Source organism: Anarhichas minor, unplaced genomic scaffold (assembly GCF_050575085.1).
Source record: "Anarhichas minor isolate MPS153535 unplaced genomic scaffold, ASM5057508v1 ptg000038l, whole genome shotgun sequence".
NCBI lineage: Eukaryota > Metazoa > Chordata > Actinopteri > Perciformes > Anarhichadidae > Anarhichas > Anarhichas minor.
Window position 1 is genome coordinate 2712444 of NW_027466484.1, and position 25099 is coordinate 2737542.

Genomic DNA, 25099 nt, shown 5'->3' on the forward strand with positions numbered 1-25099 from the left:
TCTTGTATGTGAAGATACGAGACAATAAACCGGTTTCTCATTCTGATTTTTGTAATTTTTCATTTATAAACACTGAATTGCTGTTGATGCAATTAGTTTAAAAAAAATAACCAAAAAACATTAATCAACAGAATGAAATTCTTTGATGTCCAAGAACAAAGCGACACAAATGTATCTACATTCAGACAGTACTGCAAATACTAATACATCATCAATGAGGTCAAGTGTTAAGAGTCTTCACTCTGTTCATCATCTGAGAAATGTGCAAAAAGGAAAAAACTCCAAAAAGAAAAGCGTTTTCTGTGAACAGCACAAAACGATCCGTAAGATCAGAACCGGTTCAGACGACGTGTCGTCTCTTTGGAGGAGGAAACTTCATTTAACTTAATGAATAAAGGATTCATCTGTTTCAGCAGCTGAATCATCAAAGACTGAGATGTGTGTTGGCTTGTTCACCTTCATGAAGCTCACCCTTCATCCTGTGCCTGCTTCATGCTTCATGGTCCTGGTGAACACAGTGGGTCCGCCTGTTGTCTCCAGCTGCTAAAAACACCTTCAATAGTTTCCTTTCTTTGGATATTTTCAGGCTTTTCTGCTCCAATGAGGAAAAACAAATCTTTGGTTCAGCATGAAAACAAGTTTAAACATTTAGAGAATTGGCATCGGTAAAAATAAATGAATCTTTCCGACACTCAAAAACCCACAAAGATGAAATCGCAGTCGCAGCATCTCTTTTAGAAGGACAGACAATCGACTGCCTCTGCACTGTGGTTCACCTGCACGTGGAGGCTGGCTGGTCTCAGGTCAGTATACGTCCCTTAAAGACGTGATGGTGAGCCATCGGGAGAGCTCTTCCACGCTGGTTTTACGCCAAGCGTCAAAGCTGACCGTCCTGTTTCTAGAAAGCATCAGGAAGCCGTTGGAGCTGAAGCGTCCGGGGACGTTTCCCACATCGAGCCAGACGAAGGCAGCCACAGAGGCAGAGTGGAGGGTGACGCTGTAGCCGGCCTGATCCTCCTGCACCACGGCCTGCAGACAGAGACAGAGACAGAGACACACACACACACACACACACACACACACACACACACACACACACACACACACACACACACACACACACACACACACACACACACACACACACACACACACACACACACACACACACACACGTTATAATGAGTGGATGTGCGCATCAACGTGTCAATAAAGTGTGTTAGAAGTCCACTGTGTGTCTTTGTGGCCTTGGTTCTCCCTTCCTCACTCTCTCGCCACATTTCCTGTCTGTACCTCGACATTGACTACCAAAATAAGGGCGGGAATTACATCAAATCAACATTTGAAATCCGGAGGCTGCGGTGGAATAGCTTTTTGTTGATTTGTTATTGTGTAACCCCCTACACGTTATAGATTAATGGAGTCTTCCATCCCTGCTTCCATAAATCTGTGTATGAATGAATGAAAGCAGGCTTTTGAACACGGTGTCTTACTGTGATGTTGGGTCTCTGGAGGCCCTGAGCGTCTTTGGGTGAGCACAGGAAGTGGTGGTTGGTGGGACCCTGCTGGCCGCCGCTGTCCTCCAGGTGGAAGGTGAGCAGGCAGGTGAGGCGGGTGCAGCTTCCACATCCTGCCAGCAGGGCGGCGACTGGCTGTTTAAAAACGATCGCCGCGCTGCCTCCGGGGACCGGGAGCAGGTCTGACTTCAGCGTGCACACCGGATCCAGATCAGACCAGGAGTACGCGGACACCTGATCCACAAGAGAACAGACCTGTTTCTGCACGTGTGTCACACATCTGAATACAAACACAGTTTATGTTACTGAGACGGAGGAAGTGAAGGACTGATGTTTAAATTCAGAGTTCAGTGATCTACACGCTGTTAACATTTACATTAACATTTTATGTTCAATGTAAAGAAGTTGCTTGTTTTGCTAAATCAATGAGAAACAAACTTGGGAATAATAACAATGTTCTAAATTGCGTTGCATCTTGATTTTATTTTTAGTTATTTACCTTAAATTAGATTATTAGATTAAAGTGATATATGAATAACAAAAACAACTCTCTTGGATTTATTGTCTCGTGTTTTTAACTTTGCTCCAGTATCAACATGTCATCAGCAGCTTGAATCCAGAGATGTAACGTCCTGGCATCACAACGCCAAACTGTTCTAACTCCAGAATTAAATGCACTTTTGTAAATTGTCTTTCTATTTTAATTTGAATGAAATTCTGCACTGAAAACTTCAAAAGTAAGGTGAGTGTGAGCTACACAGGGAGGAAGTGAGAGACGTGATGAATTCATCTGATTTGTATCACATTAACTGTATAATGAGGCTGTTCTGTAATCTGTTTTTATTAATGCATGCTGTTGTTATTGTTCTTATTCTGGTTTTAACGTGTGCACAGAGATACGTAGAGGCTGTTAGAGAGGGAAGCCCTTTCTCTCTACATCTAGCTGTTCCCTCTGAGTTTGAACGCACGTGTTGAAGCTGTTTGGACAAACGCTGGCTGCTCAGTGAATGTAGAGACACAGCTGACAGTTGTAACGTACCACAGCCCTGAGCTCCAGGTCGGGACTCAGGTCTGAGACGGCGTAGACGAACAGCGTGCTGCCATCCTCGAAGCCCACCGGCAGCACGGCGGCGAAGAAGTTCTGCGCAAAATAATGCAGCATTTTCCACTTCCCACCGAACTCTGCACACACAAGGACATGATTATTGTCCTTATAACACTTTTCTCAAAGTATTTCCAAAATATAAACAAGTTCAACGTCAAAAGGTTTCAGCAAAGCGTCGATCTAGAAATGTGCCTAGTTGGCGTTCGCTCACCAATCGATGACCAGGACGGCGCCTGCCAGACGTCGTTGAGCTGCCAGTAGAGAGCGCCCATAGTGTGACCTCTTCCCTCGATGATCTCACTCCGACTCCGCCGATAGAACTCCGTCTGTGACTTCACACACTGAGCCTGCATCACCTGCACATGAAACGTTACTACGTGTGAGCTGCGTTCTTAGAGCGGGAGACGGGGGTCTTTAGGGGGAGACAGCGGGTCACCTGTAGACGCCACATAGAAGTGGTGTCATACGTGTGTCATACGTGTCAGATGAAGTGATGTACATCGTACGAGAGCTGGGAACTTGAAGATATATTTGAGATGCAGCGGTGTGTGTCAAGTTGTTGTCGTCATGAATCATAAATAAAAGATGGTAAATGAATGGAAATAGTGTGAAAGTGTAAAAGGGCTTAAAACATTATGATGGAAGTATGTGATGCATCATATGTAATATTTACACAGGTTTGGAGCAAAAGTCAACAATTCTTGACCACTCAAATCATAACAAATGGCAAAAAGATCCTTCCAAAATTCGTCATTATGACACAAAGACCTCGAAGACCGTAAAAAAAACATCCATGCTGCCATTTTTTTTCTAGAACTTTTGACATCTGCAGATTTCTGAAAGATGGCAGCACTTCTGTTCTCGATACGGTTCAGAAACCTTCTGATTATCGATATACCAGGAGGGCCACACATCCTCTGAGCGCCCTCGGCCTGTAGTCAGGCGTTGTAGAGTTTCATGAGGCTGTGATTATTCTATATATCTAGATATATATCTATATATATCTAGATATAGATATATATCTATATATATCTAGATATAGATATATCTAGATATATATATATAAGTCTTTTCTACAGAAACATGATCTCAGAACATCATCACTCATCAATACAATTGGTCTCATTGGATCCACAAGAGTCTCAGCTTTCCTCCAATTCCAACACGGTTTATTATGCAGAAATATTAAAATATACCTTTTTTTTTTTTTTTTTTAAGAATCGGCAAAAATCACATTCATAGTGAATGCAAAACACTGCATGTTTTCTGACCAAACCTGCATTTATTAACATAAAGGGAAGACTGGTGGGTACAGATAGAACCTTTTCATTCACATATCTGGAGGAGAGAGATCAGAGCGCTACTTGTAGCGTTATGAGGCTGAATGATTTGAGGGTGTTTGTGTGGTTGAGTGACATATAGAGAGTGTTGACCTGAGTGATGTGTAGAGTGCGTTGACCTGAGTGATGTAGAGAGTGTTGACCTGAGTGATGTAGAGTGCGTTGACCTGAGTGATGTGTAGAGTGCGTTGACCTGAGTGATGTAGAGTGCGTTGACCTGAGTGATGTGTAGAGTGCGTTGACCTGAGTGATGTAGAGAGTGTTGACCTGAGTGATGTAGAGTGCGTTGACCTGAGTGATGTGTAGAGTGCGTTGACCTGAGTGATGTAGAGTGCGTTGACCTGAGTGATGTGTAGAGTGCGTTGACCTGAGTGATGTAGAGTGCGTTGACCTGAGTGATGTGTAGAGTGCGTTGACCTGAGTGATGTAGAGAGTGTTGACCCGAGTGATGTGTAGAGTGCGTTGACCTGAGTGATGTAGAGTGCGTTGACCTGAGTGATGTAGAGAGTGTTGACCTGAGTGATGTGTAGAGTGCGTTGACCTGAGTGATGTAGAGTGCGTTGACCTGAGTGATGTAGAGTGCGTTGACCTGAGTGATGTAGAGTGTTGACCTGAGTGATGTGTAGAGTGCGTTGACCTGAGTGATGTAGAGTGTTGACCTGAGTGATGTGTAGAGTGCGTTGACCTGAGTGATGTAGAGTGCGTTGACCTGAGTGATGTAGAGAGCGCGTTGACCTGAGTGATGTAGAGTGCGTTGACCTGAGTGATGTAGAGAGCGTTGACCTGAGTGATGTAGAGTGCGTTGACCTGAGTGATGTAGAGTGTTGACCTGAGTGATGTAGAGTGCGTTGACCTGAGTGATGTAGAGTGCGTTGACCTGAGTGATGTAGAGAGCGTTGACCTGAGTGATGTAGAGAGTGTTGACCTGAGTGATGTAGAGTGTTGACCTGAGTGATGTAGAGTGTTGACCTGAGTGATGTAGAGAGTGTTGACCTGAGTGATGTAGAGAGTGTTGACCTGAGTGATGTAGAGAGTGTTGACCTGAGTGATGTGTAGAGTGCGTTGACCTGAGTGATGTAGAGTGCGTTGACCTGAGTGATGTAGAGTGCGTTGACCTGAGTGATGTAGAGAGCGTTGACCTGAGTGATGTAGAGAGTGTTGACCTGAGTGATGTAGAGTGCGTTGACCTGAGTGATGTAGAGTGCGTTGACCTGAGTGATGTAGAGTGCGTTGACCTGAGTGATGTAGAGAGTGTTGACCTGAGTGATGTAGAGAGTGTTGACCTGAGTGATGTAGAGAGTGTTGACCTGAGTGATGTAGAGTGCGTTGACTTGAGTGATGTAGAGAGTGTTGACCTGAGTGATGTAGAGTGCGTTGACCTGAGTGATGTAGAGAGTGTTGACCTGAGTGATGTGTAGAGTGCGTTGACTTGAGTGATGTAGAGAGTGTTGACCTGAGTGATGTAGAGTGCGTTGACCTGAGTGATGTAGAGTGCGTTGACCTGAGTGATGTAGAGAGTGTTGACCTGAGTGATGTAGAGAGTGTCTGTAAATCTCTTCAAGGGATCTGTGGAGTTGGGCAGCTTGAAGTGTAGAGCAGCCTGCAGTAACATCTGCTGGTTTCCATCCTCGTGGTGTTGACGGTTGGAAGAGAAGTTACTGTTGTAGCTCCAGTCCTCTAGTGTGGAGACCTGGAACATCACGGAACAGACGGGAACTTTAACACAACACACTTCTTGTGTGTGATGGACAAGATCAGCATCTACCTCTTAAATCCTGCTTTTTATCTTCACTAACTTAACCTTCACTGTTTCATCTGATCTCGTCTGATTTAATTTCTTCAATATAAAGAAAAAGAATATCAATTTTGCACAAAAGAGATCCAAACACATGTAAACTTCTCCAGATAACATAAAGGAGGATACCTCAGATGTAAGCTTTAAATCTACTGATAAAACAAACTGGAAGGTTCATTCAGTCACCGGCTGCAGAGTGGAGAATGATGGCCATGACTGGAAGCCGTACTCGGAGGCGAAACGTGTTCGGGGGAAAGTCCTCCAGTCCCAGCAGTCCAGAGTGTAGCTGTAGAAGTGTGTGTCCCCGTAGTGAGGGTCGTAAGGGTCCGCCGCCACCCAACCCTCCTGCTCCGATTCAGCCCCGTTAGTCGGACTGGAGACGAGGAACGGGCGACTCTGGTCCTCCTGAAGGAGAAGTTCAGATGGTCATTGTGAACATAAAGATGGACGAGAGAGAGAGGGAGTGCACAGCAGTGTTGGAGAGGTGCTGACCACAGAGGTGAAGACACGACTCCTTCAGTGAAGTCCGGTCAGGTGACTTGTGCTGCTGGTGTGGTTGAGCCGGGGGACAACTTTAGATGTTGTGTTTACAGACAGTAAGCAACAGTTGCTGCATCGTCTGCCTTTAAAAAGTCAAATAGCAATAAATTAATAATTGTGCAAAAGTAGCCAAATATGTGTTTTTGCACATTTACCAGCGACAAATGATTAGAAGAGCTGTAAGCTGCTGCTGTTGGTGTTAAGACCACATTTCCCAGAAGCCCCCCTGCTCTCCTGATGCTGAGAGGATGTTGATCCTGGACGTTCTCGCCCTGAAGGTCTGCTGTTTGATTAATTTGTATGCTGAGGATGCTCTCCTGTTTTATAACTCACTTTTCTAAATCCAGGAAAACATAAACAAGTTCACCGTAAGAACGATGAACAAGGTTTCAGCAAAAGATCGATCTAAGAACAGGTCAGCTGACTCACTCACCGCCCGATGACGAGGAACCCTAACCCTGCTTAGAAGCATTTCACTCTTAACATCAGTTATCTATGAACAACAGAAATGCTTCTCTTAGTGACTATAACGCAGTGGTGGGCCGTGCATTTTATACCTGGGCCTTCACTGCTGTCCTGCAGCTGAAATACCACATTGTGGCGCCACAGCTATTATTCATTTTTAAGGCTGTAACTATGTACATCTTCGTATTAAACCGTTCGGTACGAGTCGTTTGAATAATGCTAGAGCATTTAGAAAATGCAAAAGCCTAAATTCAGGAAAATATAATGTTCTCAGCTGGTCTGGCTGTGGGATCCACCATCATTCCTTAATGACTAGCGACCCAAAGAGATAATCATATGATTTTACTTTCACAACTTGAGCATTGAACGTACTGCTCTGCAATGGCTTTCCTCGTCTCAGTCTCCTCTGTCATGGTGCATCTCACTCAGTCAGAATGCCCATATTTGATTGGCTGAGCTGCATCACGTGATGTGATTCACTACCCGACAGCCTCCGCTGTTAAGTTTCGTTTCACGATAGTCACGTGCTCGCCCACTGACCAATCACAGCACACTCTGCACCTCACTGCAGAGCTACACATGGACACTGAGCTGCACGTAATGCTGACGTCATTATAGGCCGGCTAGCAGGCTCTGACACGTCAAAGAATACGCCCAACATGTCAAACTAAAGATCTGATTGGTTGAACACTATGACAATCAACAATATCGTCCCCATTCACTTAAACTGCACATGGATTCACTTGTGAGTCTGCAGGCCTCTGTCTCTCTTCTTACCTAGAGATACAGAGGTGAGATCTGATTGGATAAAAGCTCTACTTAAAACAAGCTGCACTGGAAGCAGAGCAACTGAGGAAGACAGTAGCTGTGCAATGAGAAAATAAGATAATGTGGAAATATTTATATAAATTATAATACATGTAGTGTATTTAAGAAAAATTATTAAATTATAAAATAGATGTAGCTTTGTGATTCTGTTTAGGCCAGCAGAGAAGGCCTTGCTGGCCCTGACGGCCCACCACTGATATAACGTGACTCTCACCTCTTGAACGAGCGCCCTGATGTTGTTCACATACAGCGTCACATAGTCTCTCAGGTACGCAGCTCTCTGAGGAGCTGGGATGTTGAACCAGTCTGTTGCCAGAGCAGCTTCGTTTTCGTTGTTCCCGCTCCAGGTGATGATGGAGGGATGAGACTTGAGGCGCTGAACCTGGAGAGTGAAAACAAACACGAGAACATCTAATGTCTCGACAGGATTTAATGCTTAAAACTACCTTCAAATGGTTTTATGGCATTTTAAAAGGTGTTTTAGTTGATTTGTCGTAATCTTTACATGTGGTTGTATAAAGTCTTCAGATATGAATATTTATATATAATATATAGATATGAATATCCTCTGAAATGAAATAAAGATACAGCGCTCACCTGTTGGACGACTTCTTCTCTGACTGTCTGTATGAAGTCGTCCTCAGTGGGATACAGAGCGCAGGCGAACATGAAGTCCTGCCAAACCTAGAGACACAGAACTGAACTCTGAGCGTCCGTTTGTCCGACAATATGTTCATAATGTCACAGAAACATCTCATCTGTTCAGAAACACTTCATCTCTTCAGTACCGGTTTGTAACAGTGATGACTGAAGGTGAACATTATTTCTGATTTATGCATCTTTGTATCTGAATCTTTATAGAACACCTGGTTTATAGGTCTGCTGTGGTACAGAGTGTTGAACTGAGTCAGTGCTAACATTTAGTGTTCTGGAAGAAACGCAAGCACCCAATAGTGCAAAAGTCTATAAATCAATTGAACCAATCAGCTGTGCATTGGGAGGAAACATAATCTATCAGTAGCGACCCCTGACCCCTGTGACCAACCATACAGCGATGAGGCCGTCTGTAGTTATTGATATCTCTGCTTATGTGCTGGTACACAAAGTGATAATGATCTCACGGTACTTACCATGATCCCCATCTCATCACACAAGCTGTAGAAGAGGTCCTGCTCGTACACTCCTCCTCCCCAGACCCTGAGCGCGTTCATGCTCACATCCACGGCTGACTGCAACAGGTTCCTTAAGCTGCGGCACAAACACGGTTAATGTCTTCACAGCGTTCTCAGCAGCTCAAACAAGTCCTGTCCTGTGACTCAAAGACACAGAGGAGACCAACGCCTTCTCTCACAATATCCTCAGAACTATTGATCGATATTCACCTCACTCAGAAGAATCAAAAAACAAGGTGGAGAGAGAGCGTCTCTCCGTACTCAACTCACACAGCAGGAGTCACCTGGTCCTGGAAGGAGTGGGCCGGGATCCAGTTGGAGCCTTTGAAGAAAACTGGTTTCCCATTGATGCGGAAATAAAAGCTCAAGCCTGGAGAGCCGACAACCGGCTCCTGGACAAGTTCTACCGAGCGGAAATACACCTGCAGGAGAAACGCACTCAGTGCTGTGATGTTAGTGTTTCATCTCTGTGGCACAGGTGGAGCAATAACAAGAAGAAGAACCTCAGCACCCAGGAATCTCACAAGATGTCAGTAAACTGCAAACACAACATTTACACTGAATTGGACTCAGAAGTTTCCTAAACGTTGTCCTAAAGACAAACCAATCAATCCGTGTTCATAGTAGATACAGCGGATGGATGATGTGGCAGGATGATTATTCATGTTGCTGTGTTATGGTCTCTTTATAGATATGGTGTATGTGTGTGTATTATGATATAGGCTGTATTACAGACACATATACTGTCAACAAGTCTTTCTGCACGGATGTTTTTGTGTTTGTGTGTCTAGAGCTGCAACGATTAGTCGATCAACAGGAAAATAATAATCGCCGACATAATCGATTAATCGTGAAAGTGATTTAAAGCGAAAAACGGCAGTAATATCATATTGAACTGAATATCTCTCTGTTTTATATCATATTGAACTGAATATCTCCTCCGAGGCCGAGAGTCAGAGTCCACAACCGGGTGGGTGGAGGGGGTCCGGAGGAGGGACGGCCGGACTGGGGAGACTGAGGGCCCGGAGGACGGAACTCTAGAGACTGAGGGTCCGGAGGACGGAACTCTAGAGACTGAGGGTCCGGAGGACGGAACTCGAGAGGGTTCTAGGGCTCTAGAGGCTGGGGACCAGACGGGGAACAGGCCTGTAGAAGCTGGGGACCAGACGGGGAACAGGCCTGTAGAAGCTGGGGACCAGACGGGGAACAGGCCTGTAGAAGCTGGGGACCAGACGGGGAAGAGGGCTCTAGAGGCTGGAGATCAGACGGGGAAGAGGGCTCTAGAGGCTGGAGATCAGACGGGGAATAGGGCTCTAGAGGCTGGAGATCAGACGGGGAACAGGGCTCTAGAGGCTGGAGATCAGACGGGGAACAGGGCTCTAGAGGCTGGAGATTAGACGGGGAACAGGGCTCTAGAGGCTGGAGATCAGACGGGGAACAGGGCTCTAGAGGCTGGAGATCAGGCGGGGAACAGGTCTCTGACTCTCGGAGATGGGGCTCCGGGTAACAGGAGTCCATAGACTGGGGCTCAGGGGGATTGATTGATGACCCAGGACCCAGGACACTCCGAGGTCCTCCAAAGGCCAGACGGGTTCCCATAAACTGCTCGTACCAGTTGGGGAGACGGCACTCCACACCGTGGTCTGCTGAGTCCATTCTGGGCCAGATCATTCTGTCACGGGGCATGATGAGGACTCAAACGCAGACAGTCAGGTGTAGTGAAAAAAGGGTTTTAATGAATAACTAAAAACAAACAGGGAATCCAAGGACAAGACAAAAGACGAGGGGGAAAATTCGGCAGGACAAGGCAGGGCAGGCAGACTGGGGAACAGGACGAGCAAAACGGGCGGGTAGGTAGGAACACAAAACAATGATCTGGCAGTGGGTGTGTGTGAGGCAGGGGTTTAAATAGTGAAGGAGGCAGAGTGAGCAGGTGAGCGTAATGAACTGATGAGGTGAGTGTGACTGGCAGGTGCACTGAATGAACTGATTAGGTGAGTGAGGAGCTACAGAAAGAAACACAAAGACACAGAACACACAGGGCAAAGCCTGATCGTGACAATATTGAACTGAATATCTCTGTTTTATATCATATTGAACTGAATATCTTTGGTGGAGACATGTTGGGCCTTTGATTCTACTGATGCTCTTATTTCACAGAACACTCTGTAGCTGAAGGCATAAATAACAAAGGAGGAGACTGTAAGTGAACTCTGACCTTAGACTCTGTGTTCAGGATCAAGACCCGCCCCTGAAAGCCTCTGACAGTGAGATGGTAAGAGGGTTGGTCTCCGTGTCCGTTGGGCCACCACAGCTTCACCTGGCTGCTCTGGAAGAAGAAGAAGAAGATGTTTTTACGTGTTTAGAAACTGACGTTCTACTACTCAACGTAATAACTGGGGAGTCACTGCTGTCACAACACACTCATACGAGGGTACGGAGTGTTGAGAGTACCGTGTTGATGTTTAAGGTGAAGCTGTTCTTGGTCTTTCCTGGGAGGAACTGTGTCTGGAGGATCTGCTCAGAGTCCAGCTCAGGTATGGAGAGAACGATTTGCCCGTTAGTTGTCTGAACAGCATCGACGAGAAGCTCAACCTGGACTCTCCACTGAGAGAGGCTGAGACCTGGACAGACAGACGGATGATATGGACTGTAATGGAGACATTTGATTGTTCCACACAGGGGGAGACACAGTAGAACTGGAAGAACAGGAAAATAACTTTACATTTATTCTGACTATGTGACTTTTCAAAATAAATTTCCAATCTACACTCAGTGTAAAACAACAGTCCTGCAATAAATATGAAGGTTGTAATTAAACTGTCTTGATTCGATTTTATGGACATTTTATCAGCTGCAGTTTGTGGTGCTGTTGAATTAAATCGCATCATGCCGACAGATGTTTCTATTATTCTGTCCACCCCATCTACATCAATGAGGGTGCGCTAAATAACAGAAGTCTATAATAGAATATAGAAAATAAAAGAGTTTTCATCACTTTCTATCCGAGCAGAGCCGCTGCTGTTTCTCTGTTTCCTATTTTGCTTTTGCTTCAAATCCTCCCGGTGTATATTAACACAGTATTCCTCAGTGTTTAACACAAGCTTGGTGATGAAGAGTAGATGAGACGTACTGTGTAGAGGAACAGAGGAAACCTGGAGGAGCTGCAGGACATCAAACGCCTCCAGTCGAACTCCCTTCCACAGTCCCATCGTGGGGAACGAGGGGCCCCAGTCCCAACTGAAAGAGCTCTGCTCCTTCAGCACCACAGAGACTGAGTTTAGATTAAAGTTCATCTCTTATAGTACAACTAGAATACGTTGTAGATTAAAGTTCATCTCTTATAGTACAACTAGAATACGTTGTAGATTAAAGTTCATCTATTATAGTACAACTAGAATACAATGTAGATTAAAGTGCATCTATTATAGTACAACTAGAATACAATGTAGATTAAAGTTCATCTCTTATAGTACAACTAGAATACAATGTAGATTAAAGTTCATCTCTTATAGTACAACTAGAATACAATGTAGATTAAAGTTCATCTATTATAGTACAACTAGAATACAATGTAGATTAAAGTTCATCTCTTATAGTACAACTAGAATACAATGTAGATTAAAGTTCATCTTTTATAGTACAACTAGAATACAATGTAGATTAAAGTTCATCTCTTATAGTACAACTAGAATACAATGTAGATTAAAGTTCATCTCTTATAGTACAACTAGAATACAATGTAGATTAAAGTTCATCTCTTATAGTACAACTAGAATACAATGTAGATTAAAGTTCATCTATTATAGTACAACTAGAATACAATGTAGATTAAAGTTCATCTCTTATAGTACAACTAGAATACAATGTAGATTAAAGTTCATCTCATATAGTACAACTAGAATACAATGTAGATTAAAGTTCATCTCTCATAGTACAACTAGAATACAATGTAGATTAAAGTTCATCTCTTATAGTACAACTAGAATACAATGTAGATTAAAGTTCATCTCTTATAGTACAACTAGAATACAATGTAGTTTAAAGTTCATCTCTTATAGTACAACTAGAATACAATGTAGATTAAAGTTCATCTCTTATAGTACAACTAGAATACAATGTAGATTAAAGTTCATCTATTATAGTACAACTAGAATACAATGTAGATTAAAGTTCATCTCTTATAGTACAACTAGAATACAATGTAGATTAAAGTTCATCTTTTATAGTACAACTAGAATACAATGTAGATTAAAGTTCATCTCTTATAGTACAACTAGAATACAATGTAGATTAAAGTTCATCTCTTATAGTACAACTAGAATACAATGTAGATTAAAGTTCATCTCTTATAGTACAACTAGAATACAATGTAGATTAAAGTTCATCTCTTATAGTACAACTAGAATACAATGTAGATTAAAGTTCATCTCATATAGTACAACTAGAATACAATGTAGATTAAAGTTCATCTCTCATAGTACAACTAGAATACAATGTAGATTAAAATTCATCTCTTATAGTACAACTAGAATACGTTGTGTGGCCAAAATACAGACAGACAGACGGAGCCCTAAGAACAACAATGTTCCATTAAAACCACATTACAGCATAAAGTCTTAACTTCTTTGTTATCAGGGCTTTAGTCCAAAGACATTGAACAATTTCTCATGTTTATGAGGATGATAAAAATGCATCAAAATCAATATCTCTGATATAATCATTGACAAATCCCAGACTGTGAAAAAGTAGAAATTAAACCAACGAGCATTTAGTCCACTAAAATAACTCATTTCATAAAAACCAAGAGTGACATTATGTAAACAAACTTTAAAGAGTTAAATTCTGAAAATGTATTAATATTTGCTCGTTATGATCAGGACTGATAAAACAATATCTTATATTTTTATACATTTTTGTCCTCTAAGGACATCAGACAAACTTTTTTAAAGTGAATCAGAAGGTTTAAAATCTGAATATTTAGTGCAAGAATAAAACAAAATCTGCACAATGAAAATAAGAATTGCAATAAAAAATATGAAAACAATAACTTTCACCGATAAGATGTTTTCAGTGCTCTGAATAAAATGTAAAATTTTTAATAAATATTAATACCACTTTTATTTCCATCCAGTGAGATGATTTTCTGGTATAATTTCTTCTCATTCATTCTAACCACAGAACATAACACAAACATAAACCTCTTTGTCTCTAAATGAATCTTTCTAATCAGATGAAGAGCATTCTAATTATTATTCATCCTCTAATAGGAACATGCTGTTAGATTATTCAGTCCTGTTACAGAATAGTATAAACCAGTGGCGGGCCGTGCATTTTATACCTAAGCCTTCAATGCTGTCCTGCAGCTGAAATACCACCTTATAACCACATGATGGCGCCACAGCTATTATTCGTTTTTAAGGCTGTAACTATGTATGTCTTCGTATTAAACCGTTCGGTACGAGGCTTACAATACGTTTGAATAATGCTCGAGCATTTGGAAAATACAGAAACTTAAATTCAGGAACACAATGTTTTCTGCGCTCATGGAGGACAGTGGTTCTCAGCTGGTCTGGCTGTGGGATCCACCATCATTCCTTAATGACAAGTCACGGCCCAAAGAGATCGTCTTATGATTTTACTTTCACTACTCGAACATTGAACGTACTGATCTGTAATGTCTTTCCTCGTCTCAGTCCCCTGTGTCATGGTGTGTGGTACATCTCACTCAGTCAGAATGCCCATATTTGATTGGCTGAGCTGCATCACGTGATGTGATTCACTACTCGACAGCCTCTGCTGTTAAGTTTCGTTTCACGATAGTCACGTGCTCGCCCACTGACCAATCACAGCACACTCTGCACCTCACTGCAGAGCTACACATGGACACTGAGCTGCACGTAATGCTGACGTCATTATAGGCCGGCTAGCAGGCTCTGACACGTCAAAGAATACGCCCAACATGTCAAACTAAAGATCTGATTGGTTGAACACTATGACAATCAACAATATCGTCCCCATTCACTTAAACTGCACATGGATGCACGTGTGAGTCTGCAGGCCTCGGGCCTCTGTTCTTACCTAGAGATACAGAGGTGAGATCTGATTGGATAAAAGCTCTACTTAAAACAAGCTGCACTGGAAGCAGAGCAACTGAGGAAGACAGGAGCTGTGCAATGAGAACATAAGATAATGGGGGAAATATTTTTACATGTAGTGTAAAGATTATTAAATTATAAAATAGCTATAACTTTGTGATTCTGTTTAGGCCAGCAGAGAAGGCCTTGCTGGCCCTGACGGCCCACCACTGGTATAAACAGATGTTTGTGATTAGACTCAGGTGTTTGTTCCAGATGAGCGGTAAAGCGTAGCGGCACGTTCTTACCTTCCTGATGAAGTTGACGTGACATTCCCCCTGCTGGACATGTGGAGGACATTCAGGAGGAACCCTGTAGGCAGAATGAGCTTTCCTCCGCTCAGACGCGTAGAGAACCGGAGACAACAATCTCACGTTCAGCACATTATCCCCGTCCTTCAGCAAGTCTCTGACCGGGAAGTCCTACACAAACAAATGATGCACGTGAGAAAAACGTGCACGGTGCGTCGTGAACCGCTTGTTTTCCGGTAAACGTACATATCTACGAAACATGTTGTCCGTCTTCCCGATGACGATTCCGTTGAGCCAAACGGATGCTGCGGTGTCAACGCCGTCGAAGACGAGCAGCACCTTCTGATTGGCTCTGTTGATGAGCGCACAGGTGAGTCAGGAGCACGAGACAGGAAGTGCTTTAGAACAATAACAATGTTCATCACACCGACCTCAGCTGGCTGGAGCCGGTGAACGTTGTCGTGTATGTCCAGTTATCGAAGGCGATCCACCGATAAGACACGTCGTTAAACCTGAAGTACGGGTCCTGAGAGACAAGTACACAACGATTCACTGATTCTATTTAATTCCTCTCAGTTTATGAGTTATTACTCACAGCTGCTGCTCAAGCATGTGTTGGTATTGTTATGCCAAAAAAGGGCAGTATCCAGGATTTAAACATTTTTGCCCTAACCCTAACGAATCAAATATCAAGCTTGAGTTTAATCTGTGATCCGTCTTCACTGTTTACATGTTGAACAAAATCTGATCAGTCCGATCGGCTGCAGCGTCCAATCACATGACTGATGAACAATGAGGGGGCGTGTCGGCCGTTAAAACACTTCCTGGAAGTCTGTTCTCGTGGGTCCTCGCTCATGGCTCCTCAGAGATCCCTCCTCTCTCCTCGATCCTCACTCCTCAGAGCAGAAATAAGGGGCCTTTCTCAATATGCGTACTTCTCTGTACTTGTGAACTCGTGGACTTTTGAAATGTCATCAGTCTCAGCCCAAGTACTGTTCCAATTCAAAGTTCACATCAAGCCAAGCACGGTCCAAATGCCCGGATGTGGCTCGCTCCGCCCATTTTACCGGGTATGCATCGGAGGTGACTTGTCTGTACTTGGGACAGCCAAATATCCCAGAATGCATTTTGCACCAGCAACAGGAAACAATGGCGGAGGAGAAATCACACAACTGGAAGTTGAAACTTTCGAATACTACTGTTGTTAAGTCACAGAAAGTAATTTTAGGATGTTTTGAGGCGAGAAGTTAGTTGTTTAAGCATCAAATCTGTGGTCGGTTTGTCAAGATTCAGCCGATTTAAAAATCTGCTCCGACGATTTCGGAGATGTGAGGTGTTGCTAGTGGGACCGGCAGTAAACCAGCACCGGGGGCTCAGCGCTCAGGATTAAACTCATTAGCAAGACCAGCTGAGGTGGTGATGTCATCAAGTAAGCTGCTGTTCCAATTGTCCGTACTGCGTTCTCTGGACTTGTGAACTTGGGTATTGAGAAAGGCCCAAGAGCTTTGGGACCGCAGTCAATATGGCGGCGCAGAACAACTTCTGGTTCGAGCGAGGAGCGAGGAAATGATCCTCGCTTGAACCGGAAGTTGTTGAGGAGCGAGGAAATGAGGAAATGACAATTGAACCGGTTTCAACCGGAAGCGATCCTCGCCGGACCGGAAGTTGGAAATGACGTCTGATGGAGGACGTCTGATGTACCCCAAGACCCGCTTGAGAGGAGAACTTTGAGGAGAACCTTCAGGCCAAAGAGCTGATATCAGATCAGCCTGACCTCACAACCAGACAGCAGACTAGCAGGAAAGGGAAGCAGCACATGAAGCTTCTCCACTAGCTGAACACCAGACAGGTTTGGCTAGCTGGATGACGTCATGCTAATAACTATTATAATATAATATATAATATAATATTATACTGAGACTATAATAAGATGTCCTGACGTGTTTGTCAAAGTGTTATTTACTGCTTTTTTCATGTTGGAATAAAGGTTAAATATTTAACTGTAAAGTAGTAATGAGTGTTTGATACCTTAATGTTTCTGCATTAAATCATTCTGGGATGTTTGCTGACATTGATTGGATGAGGAACAGCCCTACAGAGAACATGTTCCACCAGCTCCACTGACCTCCGGAATAAAATAAATCGGAACAATTGTTTTAAAAGTGTATTTGTACACGCTCACATGAAGTACTTGTTGTACCTACCTGGATGTATCCCTGCTGCTGTAGAGCTGAATGAACACATCCGGGAACCTCAGCGGGCAGCGATACTGACCCGTCGGAGTTTGAGAGACTCCATTTACCGTCCAGACTCCGAGTCACTGAACAAAACACCGAGAAAACTCCCGGAAACAAACACAAGAAAACACAAACACCGCGTACAAACAGACTCATATTGTTGCTTTGTATATATGACACGGTACGTCACGGGAATACTACTTTAAATGGACTATCAGAGTTTTGTTGTGGTTCTCTGAACAGCCTCTTCCTAGTTTGTCACGTGACCCTCCTCGTGACAGTCATGTGATCAGAGTATACGCATAAATACATAATAAAAAGAACATGTTTGTGTGTGGAATCAAAATGATAAAGAATAAAGTAGTTTTGTAGTAATAAATAGTATTAAAAAAATCAAGTAGAAGTATTAGTTACTAAAGTAAAGTTAATTGTATTTTTATATTTATACCACACACACACACACACACACTATAAACACGGTTATTGATATTGTTATACATTTTTGAAAACCTAGAAGCATACTTTTGCATTATGCGTCTTGTGATGGAAGAAGTATTCAGTAGTTTAAACTTAAGTGAAAGAATACAATCTTGTTAAAATACTATTGGCTTCAAAATATACTTTAGTTACTAAAGTACTCATCGTGTACTTGGTGGGTGTTGACGTACCTGTAAATTATTTAAGAGTCACCATGACACACTGAAATTATTATTTTGTCAAATATATATCTGGCAGTTTACCTGAGCGCAAATACAAATAATAAACTAATTTACCTCTTTATGATCAAGAGGTTTATTAAGAGGATGAATCAAGGCTATAAACTATACTGTGTGCTGTATTTAAAGAAATAAACACAGCCGACACTTATGATTTAAGTAACTTTATTGAAGGGAAACTAAAAACAGAAACAGAGCCACAAGTTGATTATCAACCATTTGCTTTGCCTCCATATTTTATGGCTACAAGAAGACAGTGTTCGATTGGGCGTAAAGCCAACAGCTCGTCTACCGGCTTCTAAATAACAGAAAGAAATAGAACGCCTCCGAGGGAACCTCATCTGTTCGGCCTTACAATCGACATCTGCAGAAACATATCAGATATAATAGCCTACCTTTATTAACATGCATAAAATACAACATTGAAGTTCTTATAGTTTCCTTAACATAGAGATATACTGCTGTGCTTCTCTGTACACACCGATAGTGGAATAAGATACACGTCCTCCTCGGGTAATAGATTCCTACACTAAAGATCAGAAGAACAGACTGGCGTCACACCAGAGCCACCAACCAGATCAGCTCTTTACCGCTTTCAGATAATAACCTAATTTAAACCTTTTAAAACTCAGAGTTGACAGGTATGGCAAAAGACCGGCTTCTCTGTAAGTGCTTTGAGAATCCAGCTTAGAGTGAAAGTCATTATTAACGGGGCTCAGGAGGCGTGTGCAGAGTGAACGTCATCACGCGCCGGTGACTCTTATTTAAACCTCAGAGAACTGGCTCGTGTCCTGGAGAGGAAACACTATCTTCTTATAAGCGCGCAGGTGGAAAAAGAAAAAGGGGTAAAAATGCTGATTAACCAAAAAGAGAAAAGAAAAGGTGAAAAAGAATCCCTTGTTTGTTTGGTCTGAACCAGCAACAACGTTTCCACCAGCTCTCCAGATGACACATCACATCGCGTACTTGTGTGTCCAGTCTTTTGCCATTTTGATGTATCTGCAGAGAGAACACATGAAGAGATGACTTCAGGAAGTCTCAAGCAAACACACGCCATGTTGGAGTTATAGATCTGGGTTAGTTAGAGCACATGCACTCCAGCACGTCGCTTTGTGTCAGTATATGCATCAGAAATATACACTTTGTCCAAACTAAACTTCTCAGTTTTAAACGGTGGAATACTTCTTTGATGGACAATAAATGTTTGTTTTTCACACAAAAAAGCGTTTCATGCCGAGTTAGTGAAGAAGTTCACATGCACAGAAAACTGCTTCTGCTACAAGAAGTAAAGGCTCATTCCCACATGAGATATAGAGATACATCTATATATAGAGATATATCTATATAAAAAGGAACGCAGCAATGCTTTTATCATTTTAATATCAAATACCAGATTCAGTTAAATATATGAAAATGTGCATTTCCAGTCATTGTGATGAGTTGAGCTGCAAAGATTAGTAAAGTATTTTAAATATTTTCTCCAAATGTACTAAAAGCTTCTCTTTGTTGTATACTGTAACTATAAACACTGATTAAAACAATACATTAGAGGACGTGAACAGGGAGCATGTAATCATGTCGGGAAAGGTCTGAAGATTAATAGATAATAAGTCTGTTATTTGCAACACGGATGTGATGATTAGCGAGATACCTGGAGAGAAGCTGAAGCTCCAGATGTAAAGGTTTGAGTAAACGCAGCACTGACTCTTTGTATGAAGTCTTAATATGTATTAATTCATCCGACTTCCTGCTTCATGTGTTATTAGAACATCTAGCTGCTTCCATCTGCCAACCTGTTCTTCAATAAGCAAAGATAAAAACATGTCCTTCAAACCCAATGTTGAGATGGATGTATTCCCAGGAAGCCACTGGTGTCTGTATTTCAGCACACTATGGAGATCAGCTTCATACGTTACTTGTTGGATGTATTTAAAATGTTACATCATTGCATGACCTGTAGAATAAACTGCTCCAACAGGAACATGTTCAAACTCAAACGGTCCTCATTGTTAGTTTCAGACATCACAGCTCTGTTTGGCAGCCAACTGTTGGCGAGTCCTTGAATGCACCACCATGAACCTTAAACAGCTGACAGAGCCCCAATCTCAAGTCTCTTAAAGGGAATCTTCAATCATACCATGGATGATATTTCAACTTGTAGTGAATGATGGAAAATGCTCTGTACTGTGGTGCATTATAAACAGAAATGACCCTTTCCTCTGATATGTTTCAAACAAATATACGCTCATGTTTTAAAGGGCTCCAGAGGAGACAAATTCACATTTTAAATGAAAGAAACATTGTATTTATGTCTCATCTGTCAGTAGTCTGTGAGATCTACTGGATCCTCTTTGCATCTGTGGGGAGGAGCACCAACGCGTTGAACTACTGTTTATCTACAGCAACAGGACTCACCCGCAGGTTATGAAAGTGCACGTAAAAGACCAGAACATCACAAACAGAGCAAACCCAGAACACCAGAACAAGATGCAGCGCTGGCTCCTGACCTTACCCTAGAGCAAGGCATACTTCGTGGTCCACTCCTGAGCTAGTTTATTGTACCTGACAGAGTGAAACTACGTCAGGTACTCATTCCACGAGGCGTCTGAAGGTCGCACTTATTGTGGATAATAAATCATAAACTTATACAAATGTGCTGCCAGTTTAGTAGGAATAGCTAACTAACGAACAAACAGAGCTGCAGCACATCCTCCATGAAGGCTACACCTTCACTTTGTCTCCACTGTTTCAGAGAGATGCTGATTCATGGGGACTCCGGAGGCTGCAGCTTGTGCTGCTGTTAAAGTCTGCTGCATTATGCTGAGTCGGTTCTATTATTTTGTCCACCCTGTTCATGTATAATGCAAAACTATTCAAAAGCATAACAAGCTGCCGCCTCCAAAAACCATCGTTAAGTTGAATCAACAACCCTCTGAAACTGATTGGACCAATGTACCCAACAAACTGGCGTCAGAGTGAACGATGCGGACCGGAGAGAAAATAGGTCCCTTCATATCTAGAGACACGCTCACAACGCATATAGAGAATATGTACACTTACTTCGTACTATCTGTTTTGTAGATCTGTGCGATCTCTGGCACTAGTGGGTCATCGGGGTTCGGGTCACATAGGAGTGAGCAAATGGAGAGAAGAACTACAAGAAACAGAACTAATTAAAATACAACATATGCATTTTAGTCCGTCTACCAGCCTCGTTTATTGGACTCACAGAACCCTGGAGTGAATGTGTGACACGCGTCATGTGCAGGTGGACGGTACCTTTAGAAATAGTAAGCGCAGGAGACCACTGTGATCGGAGGATATCCAGACAGATACTGCCGTTACTGTTAATATTTGGGTGGTAAATTCTTGTTGTAAATGCAACCTGGAAGGAAATAAGAAGATAAAGACAGTGAGGACAGTGAGGACAGTGAGGACAGGGCACACATCAGGTCAATGCTATGCAGTTCAGATTCCAACAGGAGGCGGGTCAACCACTGGAAAGACCGGTATCACTTTATGAGCGTTGTAAACAATCAAACTGCTGGGCTCGGTGGAAATGTTTGTTACGAATATAAGCTCTTCTTATACAGAGACAATGTTTGAACACTGAATAGTTCACATGTTTGATTACTTTAATGTGGTAAACTAGATTAGTGTGTCACAGGAGGGATAAACAGGTGTGTGGCTCGATACGAGTCTCTGCTCAGGTGTGAGTGAGCGTACCTTGGGTGGTTTGAAGGGGTAGTCTGTTGGAAAATGAATCGTCAAGAAGAAAACCCCTCCCTGGTACGGACTGTCACACTGAAAGCAAGAAGGACATTTCCATATTTCAGTATTGAATAATCTAAAACTGCCCGTCCACAGCTTCTCATTATCAAGTCAAATGTCAACCTTTATCTCGTGAATACATTTAACCAGGAACACAACCTCAGTGACAGATAGCAACATCATGCTGCCTTACAGTAAAAACAGAGATCAATGACGTCATAAAGGATCTACTCACAGGTCCCATGATGGTGGCCTGCCAGTGAAACACTGAGAAGAGAAAGCGAAGGTAAGGAAACAAGGAAAGGGCACAAGTATGTGATCTGGCAGGAGATAGTCGTCTAAGGAGCACCATTTATCATGTAGAGTATGGTCATACTCCATGGTGGTGAGGAGTAGAACATGTTCATACTCCATGGTGGTGAGGAGTAGAACATGTTCATACTCCATGGTGGTGAGGAGTAGAACATGGTCATACTCCATGGTGGTGAGGAGTAGAACATGTTCATACTCCATGGTGGTGAGGAGTTAGTTTACTCTACTTCAGGTGGAGGTATTCATAAACAATAGAACCAGTTCTTAGCACGGTACCTACGTCCATCTGGGCTCTTAGAGTTCACTTAAATAAGCGATATCATTTCCGTTTTCTCCACATTGTTTTTTGTTCCTCACATTTTTGTTGTGACGTTTGCTGCGGTCGGTTAGACGGTTAGTCAATCGGCAGAAAATGAATCAGCAACTCTTTTCATAACTGACTAGTTATTAAAAGTAAAAACAATGTTGTCCAGCTTGTCAAATGTGAAGATTTGTTGTTTTTCTTTAACATTATCTTTGGGTTTTGGACAGCTGAGGGTGTACCTCTGGTCTGTGGGTAATCAGAACATCTTCTTCACTCTTTTAGAGACCAAAGGATTGACTAAAGACATTGAGACACTTACTGTCATCACCCACTGGGCCGGCTGAGCACTGTGCTGGAGGGTCACGAGCCAGGTCGTTAAGCTCCTATAAAAGGAAGAGAAGAAGAAGCACAGTAATCAATTAAGACCACAGTTATCGTCACAACCAAAACAATGAGGATCCAATGTTGATCAGCACTTCCTCATATACAGAAGTCGACTGATGCTCTGTTTGCCTGTTCGCTTCCAGCTGAAGTTTATTGAAGGAGCCTTCCGCTTATTTTGCATCACACTTCCATGAAGTTAGATGACTTTCAAGAAACAGAAAATAGATAGTGGGCCACCTTGTTATCATCACTCCAGTTAACAGCACGACCACACCTAAGCACGTGTACTACAATCTCTCATGTTTAATTTTAGGGTCCACAGCTATGTCAGAGTGAGGTGGAGGCACAATTTCACAATAAAGTGTTTATGGATTTCCTTGAAAGAAGAGCCCCAGTAAACAGCAGAGTGAAGACATGCATCCTCGGTGGGAACACTTTGTTTAGGAGGTTGTTGCTCCACTCCAACCTGACCCCATTAAACTGCCAGAACACACCCTGCGATGTGCAATAGCACCGGACAAATACGACCACATACCAGCTCTGACTGCTCTCTCCGAGTCAAAGAGCGATGTGAGTCATGGGTATAACACGTTTTAACGATTAACGGTAGCTATTAGACACTGTTGTGTGTCTCAACGTGAAGCTCCGGTAAATAGTTCAAATCATAAATGGTGTTTCAAAGTATTTACAGTCGGGCCTCCCGTTTTTGGTGTTTCCGTCATTTCACTTCGACCAAATACACACGGAACCTGTAACGTAACCGAAACTGCTCGTGCTAGCAAGCTAAGCTATCTTAGCTGAATGGTGTTAGCCGATCAGACGTTAAGCCACATCCGTATGTGGCAGCAGCGCGCGCTAATAGCCGTTAGATCCCCGTTAAACGACGTTATCTCACCTTGTGGATCCTTTTCAAAGCCATGCTCTCGCTCGACGTTCTTTCTTCTTTGATTCGAAGGAGTTTCCGATGCCAGGATGATTCCGCTATCTGTTAAATAATGTAATGCTGGGTCAACTCGACCCGGCCTTTCTTTTTCGAAGCTAGCGTAAGTTAGCTAGCGAGCTAAAACACTACGTATGCGCAAAGAGTTGGTGACAAAGATAGCCGGCGTTGTTATAGAGTTTATTATTTTTTTTAGCCAAACAACAGACGTTACGCTTGTCCTTTAGTAACCCTCCGCCTTGTATTTAGTTAATCTGTATCCCCGGTTGAGGCTCAGTAAGTGAAGTAACACCGGACCACAAAGCTGCTCTTGCTGTCTGTCGCTGCCGTTAGCCAACTAGCGGCTGCCTGCGTGTATTTGAGGCTTTATTATGAGGAAGGCGGTCCAGATGGCAGCTGAGTGACGAGGCGGATGTGGTGATGCAGTCAGACCGGTTGTTTAATCAAACTTAAATCAAATTGGGATCTACTTTTTTATTTATGGTTCTGACCAAACAGAAATGTAGCCTATGGAAGCCCACAAAACATTAAATACAATAAAAAGTAATTTAATGTATGAATTATTATTATAATATAAATATAATAACATATAAATAATATATATTATTTATATATTATTAAATATATTTATATTATAATAATATAAATATTATATTTAATAATATATTATTTATATATTATTACATATATGTTTATTATATAAATACATAGTATTATTATAAATGTATGAATTATTTATTCAAATATTTAAACAATCACAGCATACAAAACTGCACTTGTTTCCTTTTTAACTTGCTACAGCACGAAGCCTTTAAATTAACCCATCAACAGGCTTATTATAAGATCACTTGAATAGAAGAAGTAAAATAGTGCTTGCAATGTTAAATTAAAAGAATACGTAAATCTTAACAAGATTGGACTATTATGCAACTTGTACTTGCTTTGGTAAATGTACAAAAGATATTTACGTGAAAATAAAGTGGTGTAATATATCTTAAGTATAACTAACTAGAGGAAAGTACTTAATTGCAATTTTGAGGGTAGCTACTTGTGCTTTGAGTATTTTTCACTATAATTCTGTTCCACAATTCAGAGGCACATATTGTACTTTTTACTCCTATTATTTGATAACTTTACTTTCCAGATTCAGATTAACACAATAAATGTAATGTCACATATATCATATCGATCAGACTTAATTGCACAAGCTACCCACCATTATATAAATAGACCCACCTTTACCATCTACAACAATAAAGTGATGTACACATGAATGCATCAGAAA

General features: G+C 42.2%; 2 protein-coding genes across 8 annotated transcripts; both read right to left on the reverse strand.

The window, feature by feature from the left end:
- Window positions 1-29: 29 nt before the first annotated feature.
- Window positions 30-17652, reverse strand: manba (mannosidase, beta A, lysosomal). Of its 7 annotated transcripts, none has more exons than XM_076107369.1 (18): window positions 17355-17648; window positions 15582-15676; window positions 15397-15502; window positions 15148-15321; window positions 11896-12019; window positions 11217-11386; window positions 10981-11091; window positions 9033-9184; window positions 8721-8838; window positions 8188-8274; window positions 7805-7972; window positions 5944-6162; window positions 5464-5652; window positions 2834-2978; window positions 2557-2699; window positions 1494-1751; window positions 777-1029; window positions 30-592 (listed from the first exon to the last, which is right to left on the reverse strand). In XM_076107369.1, the coding sequence occupies exons 1-17, from the start codon at window positions 17541-17543 to the stop codon at window positions 805-807; spliced, it is 2673 nt and encodes an 890-aa protein (XP_075963484.1). In that variant the 5' UTR covers window positions 17544-17648; the 3' UTR covers window positions 30-592; window positions 777-804. The 7 variants fall into 7 exon arrangements, with proteins under 7 accessions (XP_075963484.1, XP_075963487.1, XP_075963488.1 ...); XM_076107372.1 differs by adding an exon at window positions 17179-17275 and having other exon boundaries at window positions 30-1029; window positions 17355-17490; XM_076107373.1 differs by adding an exon at window positions 17179-17270 and having other exon boundaries at window positions 30-1029; window positions 17355-17420.
- Window positions 17653-18251: 599 nt separating this feature from the next.
- LOC142967795 (ubiquitin-conjugating enzyme E2 D2-like) lies at window positions 18252-24167 on the reverse strand. The gene is made up of 7 exons (XM_076107384.1): window positions 23770-24167; window positions 22810-22873; window positions 22110-22141; window positions 21830-21907; window positions 21383-21488; window positions 21164-21257; window positions 18252-19102 (listed from the first exon to the last, which is right to left on the reverse strand). The coding sequence occupies exons 1-7, from the start codon at window positions 23791-23793 to the stop codon at window positions 19057-19059; spliced, it is 444 nt and encodes a 147-aa protein (XP_075963499.1). The 5' UTR covers window positions 23794-24167; the 3' UTR covers window positions 18252-19056.
- Between the last annotated feature and the right edge of the window lie 932 nt (window positions 24168-25099).